Source organism: Oncorhynchus clarkii, chromosome 23 (genome assembly GCF_045791955.1).
Source record: "Oncorhynchus clarkii lewisi isolate Uvic-CL-2024 chromosome 23, UVic_Ocla_1.0, whole genome shotgun sequence".
NCBI classification, from domain to species: Eukaryota; Metazoa; Chordata; class Actinopteri; order Salmoniformes; family Salmonidae; genus Oncorhynchus; species Oncorhynchus clarkii.
The window spans coordinates 26734277-26753951 of record NC_092169.1 but is presented as its reverse complement, the minus strand read 5'-3'; the positions used below and the strand labels follow the sequence as shown (position 1 = coordinate 26753951).

At 41.3% G+C, this 19675-nt stretch overlaps 1 protein-coding gene across 1 annotated transcript in view; it reads right to left on the bottom strand.

Annotated features, from left to right (window-relative positions):
• The window catches only part of LOC139381711 (KH domain containing, RNA binding, signal transduction associated 2), a 124269-nt gene extending 106132 nt beyond the window's left edge, over positions 1-18137 (bottom strand). Inside the window, exon 1 of the mRNA XM_071125438.1 lies at positions 17891-18137. Coding sequence (XP_070981539.1) covers positions 17891-17981 — 91 coding nt within the window. The 5' untranslated portion in view covers positions 17982-18137. The remainder of the gene's footprint in view (positions 1-17890) is intronic.
• Between the last annotated feature and the right edge of the window lie 1538 nt (positions 18138-19675).

The following is a 19675-nucleotide window of genomic DNA, read 5'->3' as shown; positions in this document are numbered from 1 at the left end:
ACTACACTTGTGTGACGAGTAACCTTACCGAAGACCGGAACACTTGTGCTAGCTCCCAGTGGGATAACAGTCAGATAACAGGGTTTTGAGTGAATGACCTGGCTCGATACGTGGTTGGCCAAATACGCAAGATTAAAATAAAAGCAGCCAATTGAAATGCCCTTAAACGTGTGCCATTTCTAAACAATTTATTCAATCCATGAAGATAATTTACTGGGTTGAATCAATGTAAAATACTTTTTTATGTTTAAAGTAAAGGCCAAATGTATTCTCCACAGGAAAATATAACCTTTTTTAACAGAACAGATAATAGGGAACATGGTGTAAGGCTGACTACATATCTGCAGGCTAAACAACGAATGGTCAAATTTCCAATTCCCAGTCGGGTCGGAGATTGTACACCTTGAATTTATTTGAGGGAGAAATCACAATGGACGGATGCTCTAGTCTAAATACACCCTTTTAGCATTGTTCACCTGCTTACAGGTAGGTAGGTACATTATGTGTGACTCAAGGTCTCTCTCTAGTGCCAAAGAGAAACTGGAAAGAAAGGGAGTCCATACCCAATCCTCACCATGATTTCATCTTCAATTATTTATGTCTCAAAATGTCACAAGATGTCTCAATTATGTCTCAACATATCAAGACATCTTAAGACAACAGGGATGGCTGTGTATGTCTGGGACAGTGGAGCCTCGTGGGGGGAGAATGGGTATCATTGTAATGACTGGAATGGAATTAATGGAACGGAATCAAACATGTGGTTTCAATATGTTTGATGTGTTTGATACCGTTCCATTGATTTCATTCCAGCCATTACAATGAGCCCATCCTCCCATAGCCCCTCCCACCAGCCTCCTCTGGTTTAGGTGTGTTTTTGGGTGGGCTTTTAGAGAGGCAGGTATTTGTGGTCGGGTAAATGCGAATATCATGAGACATGCACTTTTAGATACTATAACTACTGATGATTCATATTCATCTCATTTTCATCTCTTGAGAAAATATAACCTATAGTTGCAAATGAAACTCATGAGCCACAGCAAGCAGAGCAGAGTACAGATGAGCCACTTGAGTTCCCCTGGAGTGTTTGACTGGAGCCTGACATAGACCCCAGGGGAGAATTAGGTCTCCGGTTCAACAGGATTACACATCCCTGTACATGATCATAGGGAACATTCTGCTCTGACAACACTAAGCCTAGCTCTCGTTGTGATCTGGATCATACTGTGTAGTGCTCCTCTGAGATCTAGATTCTACTGTGTAGTATGAACTATCTTTGAAGTCTTTGCTCTACATAAGGACTATGCAGTATGAGTATGGGATTGAGACAGAGAACAAAGATACAAAAATATTAAGATGAGAAAAGCTTGTCATGGTCATTTCGACAATTATGTAGATCATTTAAAGTTTAAAGTTTTGATACCAAAACCTGTGTGGTTTTGGTATCAGTTCCGACCAATCATTTTGCTTATAAATCGTTATGTGGACACCATAGATCGAAATGGCTTGAATTGAGTGTTAGTGCTGATTCTCATGGACACAGGAATATGTATTTTTCTGCCTGTGTGAAGCAAGATGTGAAATCTGACACCACTTGAAGCTGGGATGGCCCTCCTACCGTTTCATTCGCTCTTCCGTCTGTCCATCAACTCCTGGCTGAACCTATATGTCACAGCCACTAACCACGCATATGCCTGGAATCCTTACATCGTAACGATTTATAGCCAGTAATCTAAAATAATAATAACTTTTAAACAAAAAACACTTTCTGTTTGTCCTAACGAGTTCAGGAAGCCAAGCTAGAGTTCTGTGAGACGTTCACAGCAACGGAGGCAGACGTTTTGTTCAAGAGAGACCTTTTGAAAATCTGCGCATTTTCTCTAACACTAAAATATACAAATATGTATTTTACAGTTATAAGGAAGCTGACATATTAAAGTTAGTTGTTTTATAAATGTAGAAAATATAGAAGTAATTTCAAGCTTTATTCATACAGCTTTGTTGAATAGGAAATACATCATATCAAATATTGAATATTTTCATCATATTTGTACTGTGTACTTGAGCTTGTGTCCTCAAAAGTGACTAGACCTGAGATTTTAACCTTTTTTGGAGTATTACTAGTTATTGTTTATGGCCCTCTGATTATAAACCATTACTTTTGGGGTTTAGGTAGATTACATTTTCGATTACATTTAGTTACACTTAAATGTAAGGAAAACAAGTTTGACTAAGATGGTGGGGTTCAATGCTGTTTACTCCATCCACACTCTGGATTCAATGCCACTTAGGGATTCAAACATGATTTTGAGAATTAGATCTCACAGTCTCACGTCAGAATTAGACGACCAGGCATTAACTCCGAATTCTTAAGGTTAGGCATTAACTCAGAATGGTTAAGGTAAAGGTTTGGGATATGCTTAAAACCAAAATATAAAAAACAACTTTCTATTGATGGATTTGAACATGCAATCTTTGGAACCAGAGGTAGAGACAAACCTGTCCACAACCTCCTTGCAAAACCTAAGCCTACTTGAAGGTAACAGCGCTCACTGTTGCCCATAGTGGCCAGGTTCCATGTCATCTCACAGTGTCCTCAGACATGGATGGACATCAAATACTGACTTGTATCACAGGTGACCTGCCTGGGTTTTGAACATGTTTGCTGAAAGTTACCAACCACATTTTATGCTCTGTTTTTTTGGGGAGTGACTGTAATGCTATTACTGATTCATTATGTGCAATCATGGACCTGAAAGTGAATTTGGTCAAAACATGATCATTATTCTGTATGGATTGTTAAAATATGCTGCATTACAAAATGACTGGAATGTATCGCTGGAGCATTAGTGATTAACCTTCACAGCACATATAGACTACATTTAAAGGCTCAGTACAGTCAACAATGTGATGTTCCTGTGTTTTTTATGTATAGTATAGTGTGACTATGAGGTTGGAAAAATACCGTGAAATTGTGAAAATTATGATAATGCCCTTTTAGTGTAAGAGCTGTTTGAAAAGACTGCCTGAAATTTCAGCCTGTTTTGGTGGGATGGAGTTTTGGCCTGCCTGGTGACATCAGCGGGCGGGAAATTCATTAATCAACCAATAAGAAAGAGAATTCCAAACTAGAGGTCTGCATGGGACTGATTTCTTCATCCCGCTCCCACCTGCCCACACCCACAGCTTTTCACACCCGGCAGCACCCGCTGGCTGTCTGACTCCCACACGCTAGAACTGGTCCCAGAACCCAACAGCAGTCCCGCAATCTTATTTCAGGCTTGACGCAGCTTACTTACCAGCCATGGTCTCAGCTATGTTGTTCAGATAGAGAAATATGGGTGATCAATATTTTATGTAGTAAATCATAGCCTAATCACATTTAGGAAGTACAAAAGATAACTTCCCCATGCTTCTCCGTCCATGCATAGGCTATTATTGACTATTTAATTGAGACCACACGTGCACCTGATCTCGCACGTATGGCTACAGAAATTGAAGCAGTAAGAATTATGACAGCGACACTTGTTATGTTTTACATATAGGCTGTGGCCTACCTTTTAGGAGGACGAATTGCAGGCAGAGACAAATAATTGGTTCATCAATACTTATTGAAAATGAAAAGGTGCAACGCTCACCATAGTAGTCTAACCTATGTGCACGTTGTGTCTTTTCAATGATGATTAAATGTTTTGATTGCACCTCGACTCACGTTGGTTCAGCACCCTCCACTTCTTTCCATTATCAACATTTATTTACAAACACTGTTGCAAACTACAGTCTTATCATATTTCAATTAATTTCGTATGTAAGTTCACTGCTACGTGATTCTCCACCCATGCAGGCAGCCTACTCTATTTCAATGAGACCACACATACTAGGCTCACTTGAACTCGCACACCCAACTAATTAGGTGAGGAGAGGGAGGCTACTGAAGTTCAGTGTCTGAATAATGCATATAAAAATATGTGCTTTCAATACAATTGGTAGGCTAACGCATACAAAGCAAAAAGACGAATGTTTACAAATAATCTGAGGGACAACAGCATGAAAAATGCAGACCGCACTGCAATGATCTCTGTCGGGAGAGAGAACACCATCTATTATTCCAAACCTCTTTGCCAATAACAGATGGTTTCCAGTTTCCCCCTCCCCACTCAGACCACTCCCAGACAATTCTAGAAGAATTCTTGCTTGAGAAGTTGCTCTTCGCTAAGAAATGTAGTTTATTTTTCTTCATTGTTGCCCAGAAATGATTTGCTATTGAGATAAAAATGGCTGCATTGGACCTTTAACACAATACAGAATATTAGTACAAGGACATGAGTCTATGTTTAAAACCCATTATGCGTCTTTGTTTGTTCATGTAAAGATGATGTGTGCATTAAAGATTTTTATTGACAATTCCTTGGGTATCACTATGACTGGGGATAATATTACAGCACATTATTCAGCTAATGCCCCAGCTGATGCAAATGTTGTCCTGTAATTACTGGCTTCTGGTAAACTGCTCCTTCATTTTCCCTGCAATAATATAATAGTCTTCTAGAAACGCTGATTACTTACACTCAAATGACAGCATGCCAATGATCTTTGGCTAATATGCCTAATCCTGAGGAATGAACATCCAAAATTAGCAACAATATCCATCACCTTCAGAGCGCTCTCTGTTTTTTTCTGAATGTGCAGTTCTCTATTTCTCTCTGCCAGTATAACACACTATTATAATCAAACCTCAACAGCTGTGACGTCATGAGACATGAAAGATCAAATTGTTTATAATGACATATTTTACAATGATCCTGACTCATGGTGGTAGTTATTATAAGGCCTTCGTTATAGTTAGACCTATGTGCCGTACTACAGTGAGTGTACAAAACATTATGAACACCTGTTCTTTCCATGACATAGATGTCCCTTATTGATGTCACTTGCTAAATCCACTTCAATCAGTGTAGATGAAGGGCAGGAGACAGGTTAACCTCTAAAAGTCTAAGCTGTTGGGGGGGGGGGTTCTATTAAGGTAACATGGAATTGTTTTAAGAAGGTCACAATTTAGCTATTTGATTTTGAATTTTAGGACTCCTTTAGGTATATTGAAAAAATATAATTTGATATAATATTGAATTTGGCTTAAATTACTTACTACTATAGCCCATAGAAACGCATTGAAAAACATATTCATAATTGTCAGGAAAGACAGTCAAAAAATAAATCATAAGGATTAAGGTTTTTAAGTGTCTGTCCTATATCTATATATATTTTTTAATACACATTTAACCCCTTATTTTGTTTTTGCACAAAACTACCTCCATATATCCATTAATTTGTATGGGTTATGTTCAAACGAGTCCCGTGACACGTATGGGGGTTGTAGCACCATCATTTTCTCACCTTTCCATAAAGTCGTCACATTAGTAGGCCAAGCCGTTCGGACGCTACACAGGTTTTCATGAGAAGACCCATTTTCGAGCTGTCTCATGGTCTAACAAACACCGCTGTAGCTCGGCCATGTTATGGATTGAGACACAGCCAATAAAAAGAAGACTGTACGTACATACTCCAATCAGAAGTCATGGATTAATGGCAACATCCGCAATGATCTAAAGGGTAGAGCTGATGCTTTAAAGGAGTAGGACTCTAACCCAGACTTTTATAAGAAAGCCCGCAATGCCCTCCAACGAGCCATTAAACAGGCAAAGATTCAATACAGGACTAAGATTGAATCCTACTACTCCGGCTCTGAGGCTCATCAGATGTGGTAGGATGAGAGCACCAGCTGTTCCGGACAACTGTGTGATGAAGCTCTCTGTAGACGATGTGAATAAGACCTTTAAACAGGCCACCATTCACAAGGCCAGACGGATTATCAGGACGTGTACTCATAGCATGCAATGACCAACTGGCAAGTGGCTTCACTGACATTTTCAACCTGTCCCTGACGAGTCTGTAATACCTACATGTTTCAAGCAGACCACCATAGTGCCTGTGCCCAGAATGCCAAGGTAACCTGCCTAAATGACTAACGACTCGTAGCACTCATGTCTGTAGTAATGAAGTGCTTTGAAAGGCTGGTCATGGCTCACATCAACACCATCATCCCAGAAACCCTAGACCCATTCCAATTCGCATCCCACCCCAACAGATTCACAGATGACGCAATCTCTGTTGCACTCCACACTGCAATTTCCCACCTGGACAAAAGGAACACCTATGTGAGAATGCTCTTCATTGACTACAGCTCAGCGCTCAACACCATAGTGCCCTCAAAGCTCATCACTAAGCTAAGGACCCTGGGACTAAACACCTCCCTCTGCAACTGGATCCTGGACTTCCAGATGGGCCGCCCCCAGGTGGTAAGGGTAAGCAACAACACATATGCCATGCTGATCCTCAACACGGGGGCCCCTCAGGGGTGCGTGCTTAGTCCCCTCCTGTACTCCCTGTTCACCCATGACTGCGTGGCCAAGCATGACATCAACACCATCATTAAGTTTGCAGACGACACAACGGTATTAGACCTATTCACTGACAACGATGAGACAGCCAATAGGGAGGAGGTCAGAGACCTGGCAGTGTGGTGCTAGGACACAAACCTCTCCCTTGATGTGATCAAGACAAAGGAGATGATTGTGGACTACAGGAAAAGGAGGACCGAGCACACCCTCATTCTCATCGACAGGGCTGTACTGGAGCTTCAAGTTCCTTGGTGTCCACATCACCAACAAACTATCATGGTCCAAACAAACCAAAACAGTTGTGAAGAGGGCACAACAATGCCTATTCCCCCTCAGGACACTGAAAAGATTTGGCATGGGTCCTCAGATCCTCAAAAAGTTCTACAGCTGCACCATCGAGAGCATCCTGACTGTTTGCATCATCGCCTGGTATGGCAACTGCTCGGTATCCGACCGCAAGGCGCTACAGAGGGTAGTGCGGACGGCCCAGTACATGACGGGGGCCAAGCTTCCTGTCATCCAGGACCTCTATACCAGGCGGTATCAGAGGAAGGCCCAAAAACTTGTCAAAGACTCCAGCCACCCCTGTCATAGACTGTTCTCTCCTCTACCGCATGGCAAGCGGTACCGGAGCGCCACGTCTAGGTCCAAAAGGCTCCTTAACAGCGTCTACCCCCAAGCCATAAGACTGCTGAACAGTTAATCAAATGGCTACCCGGACTATTTGCATTGACTCCCCTCCCCCTTTTTTAAAGCTGCTGCTACTTGCTGTTTATTATTTATGCATAGTCAGTTTACCCACACCTACATGTAGTTTAGTAAATATTTTCTTAACTCTGCATTGTTGGTTAAGGGCTTATAAGTAAGCATTTCAAGGTAAGTTTTACACCTGTTGTATTCGGCGCATGTGACAAAAGCCTTGAGACAATTGAGAAATGAATTGCGTATGTGTACCATTCAGAGGGTGAATGGGCAAGAGTAACACAAAATACTTTCTTGAGCAGCAGTCACCAACCTGTCGATCGTGATTGACTGGTCGATCTCCAGTGCATTCCTAGTCAATCGCCAAACATTTCTGTAAATATCCCAACCATTAAGCCTTGTGTTCCTATTGTGTTTTTTATCCATATCAGGTTGCGCGCCGGGAAGGCGAACTGTTGCCATTTTGAACATTTAATGTGTTTGAAGATACAAACTCTGCCTTCCCGGCGGGCCCTGAAAGCAAATCAAGTGCATTATAGGCCTACCGCTGGCCAATCAGTTGGCTCAGATTACTGTGTCTGGAGTAACGTAGCAGGCATAAAAGAAAGCTGCAGCAAAGTTTATACTGTGAGATTTCAAAACTTGTAAAACGATGACTAGAGAGAGACTGTCAATGAATATGTCAAAGAGCTGCTGTTTTTATGAATGAGTTCATGTTTAAGTTCTTACTCAGCACTGTCAACACTTTGTATTCAACACTTAAACAAGCCATAAAATATGCGTTCTTCCTATTTCCACTCAGCACTACAACTAGCACTGCAGCAGTAATGAATGAGTAGGAAAGTGTATCTATAGGCTTGCGTTGTTGTTATTATTAGCAGCTTGGGAATTTTTTAATGTCAAGGAATATTTCACTTTCTCTGTTCGTAGGAGTAACAACATTAATTTGTGCATGAGGCAGAAATAATGCGGTTCGATTCGTGTTTTTCGCCATCATAAATCACACCGCATAGCCCTTGGCATTTATGGATCTGTGCCATTTACTTTGATCTGGATTGTGTTTACAGCATGAGCGGTCGTGAGTAGATCCGCTTGTTTTGAGATCAAAGCGAGAGCTGTATGTAGCCACATGTGCACATTTTGTTCATATCTTTGCTAGTTAGTTATAGAGCAAAAAGCTCAGGTAAAATAGCTTTTTGTCTTAAAGGGGCAGTTTGAACAAGCTAAGTAGCCAATAGGCAGAGGGTAGCATAATTTGTATGATTCTTTGTAATAATGGTAAGACAATAATAGTGCTTTTTATATAAGTGGTTTCTTGCATCAAACAACACAACAGCATTTTCAGTCACCTCCTCGTCTGAAGGACAAGTGGATAAACATCTTAATGTCAAGCCCTGTATGTTTTTTTCTAGTCTCATGGAATGTAGATTTACATTGAACACCACACATTGGCTGCTACTGTAGGCTGAATGATATAACATCTATTTATTTATGTGTTAAAATGTTATGGGATGCATTTTCTCAGTTGTTTTTGATGGTAGGCCACTCTGGTAGGCCTACATTATGATCAAATAGCCACAGTAGCCTACATGGTCACTTTTAAAACTGTAACTTGTGGGTACAGCCTCAGTGTTAACAGTAAACGCGCGTTGGAAGTTGCACAGGATTTTCACAATGTTCAAGTCTGCGCTCAGCAGACCTGAAATTTGCTCAGTGGTGGAAAAAATTTGAAGGAACATTGGTAGTAGGTGCCAGGCGCACCGGTTTGTGTCAAGAACTGCAACGCTTCTGGGTTTTTCACACTCAACAGTTTCTCTTGTGTATCAAGAATGGTCCACCACCCAAAGGACATCCAGCCAACTTGATACAACTGTGGGAAACTTTGAAGTCAACATGGGCCAGAATCCGTGGAACGCTTTCCACACTTTGTAGAGTCCATGCCCCGGAAATTGAGGCTGCTCTGAGGGCAAAAGGTAGGAAATGCAAGTCAATATTAGAAAGGTGTTCCTAATGTTTGGTGCACTCAGTGTATAATTCCATGATACCTTTTACCACCTCTTTGACACATTGACCACCAAAGTAGAGGGAACGGTATCTCCTAGCATGATGAATATAACTTCCAACATATATAATAGTGCAGTACTACGCACAGTACACAATAATGTGCAATAATGAAAACTAACTCTGCAATTATCAATTCATATAAATGCACATGCCGTGAGCCATAGCAAGCTCCAATTTTGACCACCACAGTGTTATTCATATCATTACTTTCCTATCCTATATTTAAGCTATAAGGCCCGAGCGGGTGTGGTATGTGGCCTATAGTGTACCTGAATACTTATTGTCTGAAACCCATGTTATATGAGACTGTATATCATGGGTATGACAAAACATTTATTTTTCCTGTTATAATTACGTTTGTAAGCAGTTTATAATAGCAATAAAAATCAGAATAGCCTATCGGGATTTTAAGATTAGACCAGCTATTACTAATGTCTGAAGGGGAGAAAATAGTCTGTATGTGTGTAAATTGCTCCTTCCCATTAACTGGTAGAAATATATGGCCAATATAGCACGGCTAAGGGATTTATCCAGGCACTCCATGTTGCGTTGTGCATAAGAACAGCCCTTAGCCATGGTATATTGGCCATATACCACACCCACTTGTGCCTTATTGCTTATACCACAGCTTTCAGCCAATCAGCATCCAGGGCTCGAACCACCCCAGTTTATAATACACCTGAAGCAATTGAGGTTCGTTATGTTTGGCATCATCTATGGGGGAACAAAGGGTTGACTGCCACAGGCCAGCCAACCACTATAAATGCACTGAATGCACTATAACTCATCACACCATCCCAGGTCCTCTGCTAAGCACATTCCCCAGGTCCTCTGCTAAGCACATTCCCCAGGTCCTCTGCTAAGCACATTCCCCAGGTCCTCTGCTAAGCACAATCCCCAGGTCCTCTGCTAAGCACATTCCCCAGGTCCTCTGCTAAGCACATTCCCCAGGTCCTCTGCTAAGCACATTCCCCAGGTGCTCTGCTAAGCACATTCCCCAGGTCCTCTGCTAAGCACATTCCCCATGTCATCTGCTAAGCACATAGAAACACTTGCTTCAGTGAGAGGTAGGCTACCTCTTGTCTGAGAAGGTGAAATTGAATGTGCACACTGGCTTTCTCAAGGTGAGTGCATTACAGATAGAAGCACACCACACAAGATCTATAACTATACTGAAGAACACTGGTGAGCATTGATACAGAATCAGTCCAGGTGAATGGCAGTCTCACATCGCAGGTAACCAATAGCTTTTTGTCTCTGGGACTTCCCATCTCATCTGTAGGACACTACTATTTACCACTTCCTGACAAGCACAACAAAACAAATATGCACAGCCCCTTTAAGGTGCTCTGTGCAACTCCACCAGCAAATAGCCCCAAATGTCTACATCCCTGTGAGTAAACCTTTAAAATCTTATGATGTGATACACTCTTATCACATGCAGTGGCTCCTTAAGACAAATGTCCACTGCCAATTAAATTAATTTCACTGGTGTCTCCATGCAAATTACTGATTAGAACCTTTGTGGAATTCCTTACATAATCGCAATGTGGGAAGAGAGACCCTGATCAACCCAGTAGATTATCACCTGCTAATTATTTCTACCAGTTAATGGGAAGGAGCAATTTACACACATACAGACTATTTTCTCCCCTTCAGACATTAGTAATAGCTGGTCTAATCTTAAAATCCCGATAGGCTATTCTGTTTTTTATATGGAATGATTTACATTTACATTAACATAATACATAGATTATGTAAGCAAAACCTATACAGTGCTTTCAGAATGTATTCAGACCCCTTGACTTTTTCCACATTTTATTACATTACAGATTTGTTCTCAAATTGTTTAAATAATATCACATTTACATAGGTATTCAGACCATTTACTAAGTACTATGTTGAAACTCCTTACAGCCTTAAGTCTTCATTAGGTATGACACTACAAGCTTGGAACACCTGTATTTGGGTAGTTTCTCCGTTTCGCTCTGTCAGGTTGGATGGGGAGCGTCGCTGCAGAGATATTTTCAGGTCTCTCTAGAGATATTAGATTGGGTTCAAGTCCGGGCTCTGGCTGGGCCACTCAAGGACATTCAGAGACTTGTCCCGAAGCCACTCCTGTGTTGTCTTGGCTGTGTGCTTAGGGTCGTTGTCCTGGTGTGGACCCCGCCCTGTGCAACTGGGTCCTGGACTTCCTGACGGGCCGACCCCAGGTGGTGAAGGTAGGAAACAACTTCTCCACTCCGCTGATCCTCAAAACTCCACACAAGGGTGCGTTTTCAGCCCTCTCCTGTACTCCCTGTTCATCCACCACTGCGTGGCCAACTCAATCATCAAGTTTGCAGACGACTTGATTACCGACAACGACTAGACAGCCTACAGGGAGGAGGTGAGGGCCCTCAGAGTGTGGTGTCGGGAAAACAACCTCTCACTCAATGTCAGCAAAACAAAAGAGATGATTGTGGACTTCAAGAAACAGCAACGGGAGCACCCCCCCTATCCAGATCGATGGGACGGCAGTGGAAAAGGTGGAAAGTTTTAAGTTCCTCGGTGTACATATCACCAACAAACTGAAATGGTCCACGCACACAGACAGTGTGGTGAAGAAGGCGCAACAGCGCCTCTTCAACCTCAGGAGGCTGATTTTTTTGGGCTGATACAGTAGTGGTAGCAGTGGAGGCAATAGCACGTTTGTACCAAGGGTAATGGAGGCACACCTTTTTTAAAGACCGTATTGACACATGGCTTAGAGGTCTAGTTGTCAGCTTCCGAATTACAACTCTTTTTGTCTTATTAAATTGCTGAACAAGCTGACTCTTATGGTAAGACCACATTCATTTCATGTGATCACATGTGAAGCCACATGTGATAACATGATCCCATGTTAAATGAATTTGAAATAAATGTGACAACACTGGGAGCCATCCCGGATCCGGGATCGTGAATACAGCCTCAAGCTCATTACCATAACGCAACGTTAACTATTCATGAAAATCGCAAATGAAATGAAAAAAATATGCTAGCTCTCAAGCTTAGCCCTTTGTTAACAACACTGTCATCTCAGATTTTCGAAATATGCTTCTCAACCATAGGAAAACAATCATTTGTGTAACAGTATTCATAGCTAGTGTAGCATTTAGCGTTAGCATTCAGCAGGCAGCATTTTCACAAAAACCAGAAAAGCATTCAAATAAAATAATTTACCTTTGAAGAACTTCAGATGTTTTCAATGAGGAGACTCTGTTAGATAGCAAATGTTCAGTTTTTCCTGAAAGATTATTTTTTTAGGAGAAATGGCTCCGTTTGGTGCGTCACGTTTGGCTACCAAAAAAAATAGAAAATTCAGTCATCAAAACGCCAAACTTTTTTCCAAATTAACTCCATAATATCGACTGAAACATGGCAAACGTTGTTTAGAATCAATCCTCAAGGTGTTTGTCACATATCTCTTCGATGATATATCGTTCGTGGAAGTGTGCTTTCTCTCCTGAATCCCCGCAGCTGAAGATTACGCACCAATTTAGACAAAGGACACCGGGCGGACCCCTGGTAAATGTAGTCTCTTATGGCCAATCTTCCAATGATATGCCTACTAATACGTCACAATGCTGCAGACACCTTGAAGAAACGACAGAAAGGGCAGGCTCATTCCTGGCGCATTCACAGCCATATAAGGAGACAATGGAAAACAGAGCCTCAAAAATTCTGCTCATTTCCTGTTTGAAGTTTCATCTTGGTTTCGCCTATAGCATGAGTTCTGTGGCACTCACAGATAATATCTTTGCAGTTTTGGAAACGTCAGACTGTTTTCTTTCCAAAGCTGTCAATTATATGCATAGTCGAGCATCTTTTCGTGACAAAATATTGCGCTTAAAACGGGCACGTTTTTTTTATCCAATAATGAAATAGCGCCCCCATAGATTCAACAGGTTAAATGAATTTGAAATAAATGTGACGACACTGGGATTCAAAATTTCAACATGTGAGAACATGAAATTACACGTGACAAAATTTGGGCACATGTGAAAGCCCAGATGTCAAATGTCATTTAATTGACATACATTCAATTTAAATGATCATGGTCCCACTGCAGGTTTTGTCTAGTTCAATGTTTGTTCCATGGACATCCCCAAATATGTTTTTAGGATATTCTCAGAATGTTGTGTCATGGTCCCCTGGAGGTTTTCATCAAGTTGCTGTGAAAATACATTAAAAGGTGTTAATGTTAAAGGACAGTATGATGATTATTTGGGACTAAACCTCACTTGGGATTTGAACTCCCTCTTGGTTGCTAGCTTCCTGAAGATCCTGCTGAAGCACCAGGTCTATGGACATAATGGAGATTGGCTATATATTGGCTATGTATTGCCAATAATACATTTCTGCACTTTGCCTAAAGTTGCAATAAAAATAAAGTAAACGTATACAACCACTTGAAGCTGTTTATTTCTTTAAAATAACAGTATGCTGCTGTATTCTTCTGTCAGTTACTATAACAACTTGTACTTTAAACACAATTGGGACTCATCCTTAAATTGAATTTGAGTTAATAACCTCTTGGTCACTAGCAAACTGAAATGTCCTGCTACAGTGAAACGACACCACCAGATCTTTGAGTGTGAAAGAGATATGGCCACAGACTTATTGGTGAGACTGCATTTATGCACTTTGCTAAAAGCTGCCCAGAATCAAGTAAATAATTGTACAATTATCCCCAGCAACATAACATCATTATAAAACTATCAGGACTCAAGGGCATTCTTTGGGGATTTGAACTTGCAATGTCTTGAGTAGGAGTGCATCGATGTTTCTACAGTGCCACCAGGTTCCTCCTTACTGCTTGGAACATATATTAACACACTCTCAAAAAATAAGGGTATGGTTAGGGTACATTGTTGTACACTGGGTTACAAAAAGGTCAAAGGTACACTTCACAGGTACACATATACACTCAAATGGTACAGTTTGGTACCTTGTAGGTATGGGAGATTTTTCTACCCAATATTTTAAATATACTGTAAGGTACGAACATCACTGCACTTTCCATTAAAGGTGGGGGCAATGTACTGGTTTGGTCTCATTAGCATGTTTGGGGGCGTGGTCAAATATACATGTCAACCATCAGTGGAAGTGTTGTATCAGTTTAAGTGTTTGATGGTTATGCCAATGCAAGTTGAGTACCTCCTTGGTCAGAGAATTTGTCAGTAATGAACTGCACTGTAATGAGACTATTGTGCTTTGTGCTGTTTCCAGTAACGGCAGCTTGTTACTATGAATTTGATATTTCTTAACTGGAAACATCTTGTCAGTAAGTTACTGTAAAAGTCACAATAACGTAGTGACATTTCTCCTGACAACATGCACATCACTTGCTGATTGGCAGCAACAGTGGCAGCCTATCTTTTGGTCTCCCATGAAAGGGAATGTCATTCCAGTTAATTCTAGGGTATTCATAAACATACATTTTGTACACTGTCAGTTCTGCCGCCTTGTTAAAGGCTGACATAAGTCCATGTGATACCAAAGAACCATATGATATTAAATGTATTGCTAATCACCATGTAACTGTGATGCTCCCTTACCTACCAAACCGTCAAGTCAGTGAGTGATGGATTAGCTACAATAAGATACTGTGAATTTTACAATAACCGACTTATAACTATGAACTTCCTATGAACCAGCAGCCATTAAACTTGTTGAAAATGCACAGTACCCATTTAAATGCGCAGCGCTTGAGCATCACATGCTCTTACAAAGATTGCAAAACCAACAGTGTCACAAGAAGTGCTTTAACTTCATCAACATAACGATAAAACAACTTAAACTGGTTCAACACATCCACTGATTGTTGGAACAAATATAATATATTTTAGACCTTACCCCCAAATATGCTAATGAGCCACTGCCAGCACATTGCCCCCACCTACATTTCAAAGCGCAGTAATGAGTGTACCTAATGCTATGTTCGTAACCAAGTACTAGTGGGAACTTCTCCCACATGCTAACCTCTTCCACATGCTGATCACCTACTTAGGAAATGACCTCGATAACAGCAATTTTCGGCAGTTAAATGTAACAATAAAACATTATATATAAAAAGCTATCTATAAATATGTTTTTTGAACTCTACATTTTCTTTACAAGCATGATAGCTGTACTTTAAGTTAATGGTTGACACAGCTTGTTGGCCATTAGCCAATTGGCGTTTCTCAATAAGTTCAAAGCACATGAATGCATTGAACTGGTATTCACAAATTCACAATTGGTGAATTCCCACCTCCCACATGGTTACGAACGCAGCATTATATTGACTATATCGGGTAGAAAATTGTAAAATTATGCTAGATTGCCCCCCCCCCACATGTACCCTAAAATGTATTGACCAGTACTGTGTGAGTTCCTATGTGTACCTCTGAAGGTACCTTATGTATCTTTCCCCCCCCTTTTTTTCTCCCCAATTGGTAGGTACAGTCTTGTCTCATCGCTGCAACTCCGTACGGACTCGGGAGAGGCGAAGGTCGAGAGCCATGCGTCCTCCGAAACATAACCCAACCAAGCCGCACTGCTTCTTGACATAATGCGCATCCAACCCGTAAGCCAGCCGCACCAATGTGTCGGAGGAGACACCGTACACCTGGCGAACGTGTCAGCGTGCACTGCGCCCGGACCGCCACAGGAGTCACTAGTGCGTGATGAGACAAGGATATCCCTGCCAGCCAAACCCTCCCTAACCCGGATGACGCTGGGCCAATTGTGCACCGCCATGTGGGCCTCCCGGTCGTGGCCAGCTGCGACAGAGCCTGGGCTCGAAACCAGAATCTCTGGTGGCACAGCCACTGCGCCACTCAGGAGGTCTCTCTTATGTGTATCTTTGGCCGTTTTGTACATCAGGGAACAACACTGTACCGCAACCGTACACATATTAAAGAGTGTGTGGATATATGTTTTTGTTAACAAATAACCATCTGGTGGCATTGCTGAGACATTAATGCGCTCCGGACAAAAAGGTTTCGATTTCAAATCCCGAGAGTATTTAAGCACATTACGGGCTAGATTCTATCAGCTCTGCGCTAACGGACACCTACATAGCGGTTGTTTTGGTGGCGCCGGTTAGAGCTGTCAAATCCACAAGTGACTCCCTGGCATGAAACCTAAAGCGGACATTGCAATTGGCTGCACAGAGCTGTACTAAGAGAAATTCCATGCAGCCTTGTTTAGAAGTTGGAACACTGTGATATGCAATCTACATCTCGATTAGGCTGATAGAAATCCTAATTTTCTTTAATGATTTAAAATTTAAGTGTCATTATTTCTATATAGCCTACACTTTCTCGTTCTAGAATTCTAACCCGAGGAGGACAGGTGTAGCTTTGTGACAATGACCACACGAGCAGCTGCTCACCAGTTTAGCAGGGCTAACGCAGTTACACCTCTGACACCGCCAAAACAACAGCTATGCAGGTGTCAGCAATCGCGTGCTTGATCTGATTAAATCTAGCCCTAATGTCAAGTATCCCTGAGCACTGTTACTTTTTAGTTGGGGTTGTCAGATAATCGCGTGATGATTAACTTAATTCCAGGCAATTTTTAGCTTAAAATCATGATGTGATAACATGAAACAACACTGTTAGCCATTGCTGTTATTTTTGGCATTGTGACGTTTCACATGTAAAATCATGTGAAAATGAGTTTGCAAATGTGAAATGTCACATGTGAAGGAATCAAAACCATGTTTTCACATGTGAAATGTTTTGGAACACGTCACATTTGATATTTCACTGAGGTCAAAACCACTCTGTAAAATACAGTCCTGAAGATCTCCTGATGCCAAAGTCACCCATCAGCACCACTGAAGCATAAAATCTCTGCTTCTATGGATTGGTCCGTTGGGGGCAATAGTTAGGCTACTTCTCAGGGATGGGAATGTATAGGATGGCAAAGCCCCACTATAAAGGAATCACCAAGGTCAAATTTTCTGTAGGAACACACCCCTCACCCCTTTTTAAAAGTGTAAGAACACTTAACCTGACTTGCCATTCAAACAGTCAAGTCTCTATTTAAATATTGTTTGTGTGTGCATGCGTATGTGTGTGTGCATGCGTATGTGTGTGTGTGTGTGTGTGTGTGTGTGTGTGTGTGTGTGTGTGTGTGTGTGTGTGTGTGTGTGTGTGTGTGTGTCTTATCTTCATCTGAGCGTCTGTGACGATAGTCTGACATGAAGTGACAAGCTGTCATATATTCGGGGAAAAATAGTACTATTTAGTAAGACGGAATTGAGGTCGACATTGAATTTAACTTGGGGAAAGTTTCTCTGACGATCTGTCTCCCTTACAAATCCAGTAAAATGTCCTGTATTCTCTCTCGGATGGCACTGCCAACACCGATGAATAAATAAGTTATAATAGCTTGGCTACCTAATTAATTTTAACACACCTTAGGTTACATTAGTCTGGTTCATTATTACAGATAAATCCACTATTTACAGTATTGTGCTCAACAAATACGCAGTAGCTAATCAGTACAGGTATCCACCCCTTCATCTCCAAAAATACAGCGTGGCTGATGCTTGTGAACACAATGGACTAGTAGACAAAACCCTTGAAATCATCTACAACACATTGATTGATAATTGACATTCAGAACCAGCCAACATAATGACCCGTTACCTTCGGCAAGCAGACGCATCGCATGAACAAACGAGGAGTCCAGCGTATCTTTTTCGGCCATCAGCTCCGGTAAGTATTTCTCCTGATCCATGGCAAGTGCCTCTCCTGTTCACCGCTTGTGCAGGTGAGTCGACAAAAGTGATGAGCTTCGGAATGCGCGTCTCTCTTCCACTTGGTAATTGTCTTTATAGGTACCGCAAGAAAAGCCGTAAGGAATCTCTCCAATTTCTTGACTGAGAATTGAAAGGAATTCAGAGCTATAAACACATCTCCCCAAATCCCGCTCAATCGCTACTCCCTCCTGAAGAACCACCCACCTTAGCTACAGAGGGACTGCGTGGTGATTCCCGCCCCTCTGAAACATGATTGGCCATATCACAGGACAGACTATTCGCAAACAACAAATCTCTACAGTGTTATGATAATACGATGTTGTAGTAGGCAACACCGAAAATGTTCCTCCCTCCCCCACTGTCCATGGTGCTGAAAATGTCTCATTTGGAAGCAAGCAGTTGGGTGAAGATAGGCAACACAATGCACCTCTTATATATGAATGAAATGCAATTTCTTAGGCTATACATGTGTTGTGTCCTTGTCTTGTCATTAGTATTCTATTTATTTTACTATACATATTTTAACAACACGTGTGGCAGGTGAGAACTGCATGGCCAGTCTGGAATTCGGTTGAACGTATGTAAAGCAAGATACGTCTTACACTAATCAAACACCTCAAGGCATTCCTGATATTACAGTTTTTCTCCATCCTACAAGCATTTATTGGAACAATGTTGTCGATTTTCAAAACAGAGTCCAGGAGACCTTTTGCCAAACAGTAAATGTGTTTTCAAAATTGTCTTCTCAAAACATAAATAAATTCATCAAACTATATTATACATATGTAGGATTTTTATTTGATTACCCTGTTGCAGGATAACTTTCCTATAATGCAGGACACTTAAAAAGGCTTCTAAAGTTTGCAATTTCCACTTTGAAATTTCAGACTTGATATTCCCTTATGAAAAATGTATCAACAGCTTTTATTGGTGCACAGAAACACAATCCACAATATAAATAAGGAAAGGTGAATGCAATGAAGAAACAACTGATATGAATGCATTGGCCTCAATCCACAAAGCTTTATAATGGAAGGTCACAATATCAAAAACAATGACTCAGGGCTCTATTCAATCAGATCCGCTTTAGCCGACATGCACATAGCGGTAGTTTTGGCGATGTCGAAGGTGGAACTACGTTAGAGCTGTCACATCCAGAAGATGCTCCTGCCATTATACCTAAAGCGGGCATTGACATTGGCTGCACTGGAGTCACATTCAGAGAAATCTCATGCAACCTTGTTCACAAGTTCGAACACTGGAATGTGAGATCTACAGTAATCTACACCTCGATTAGGCTGATAGAAATCATCATTATTTTGTCAATATTGCCTAAACTTGATTGTTCTGAACTTCTAAAGCAAGTGAAATGGGTGTGACTTCATGACAATGATCAAGACCAGCTGCTCACCGATTTGACAGCTCTAACGCAGTTACACCTCCGACACCACCAAAACATCAGCAATGCGATTGTCAACTATTGCCAGAGCCAGATTACCGCATTTAGGGCCCTGGGCACTGACCTCCGGCTACACATTTTGTCATGAGGCTAAGAGAAAATGTTGCCGTTTTAAAGCAAATTTCCTGTAATTCTGCAGTTTTTGCCATGGGGCAGGGAAAAACATTTGCTGTTTTATAACTCATCTCATGCTTTTGTTCACATTTTGCCATG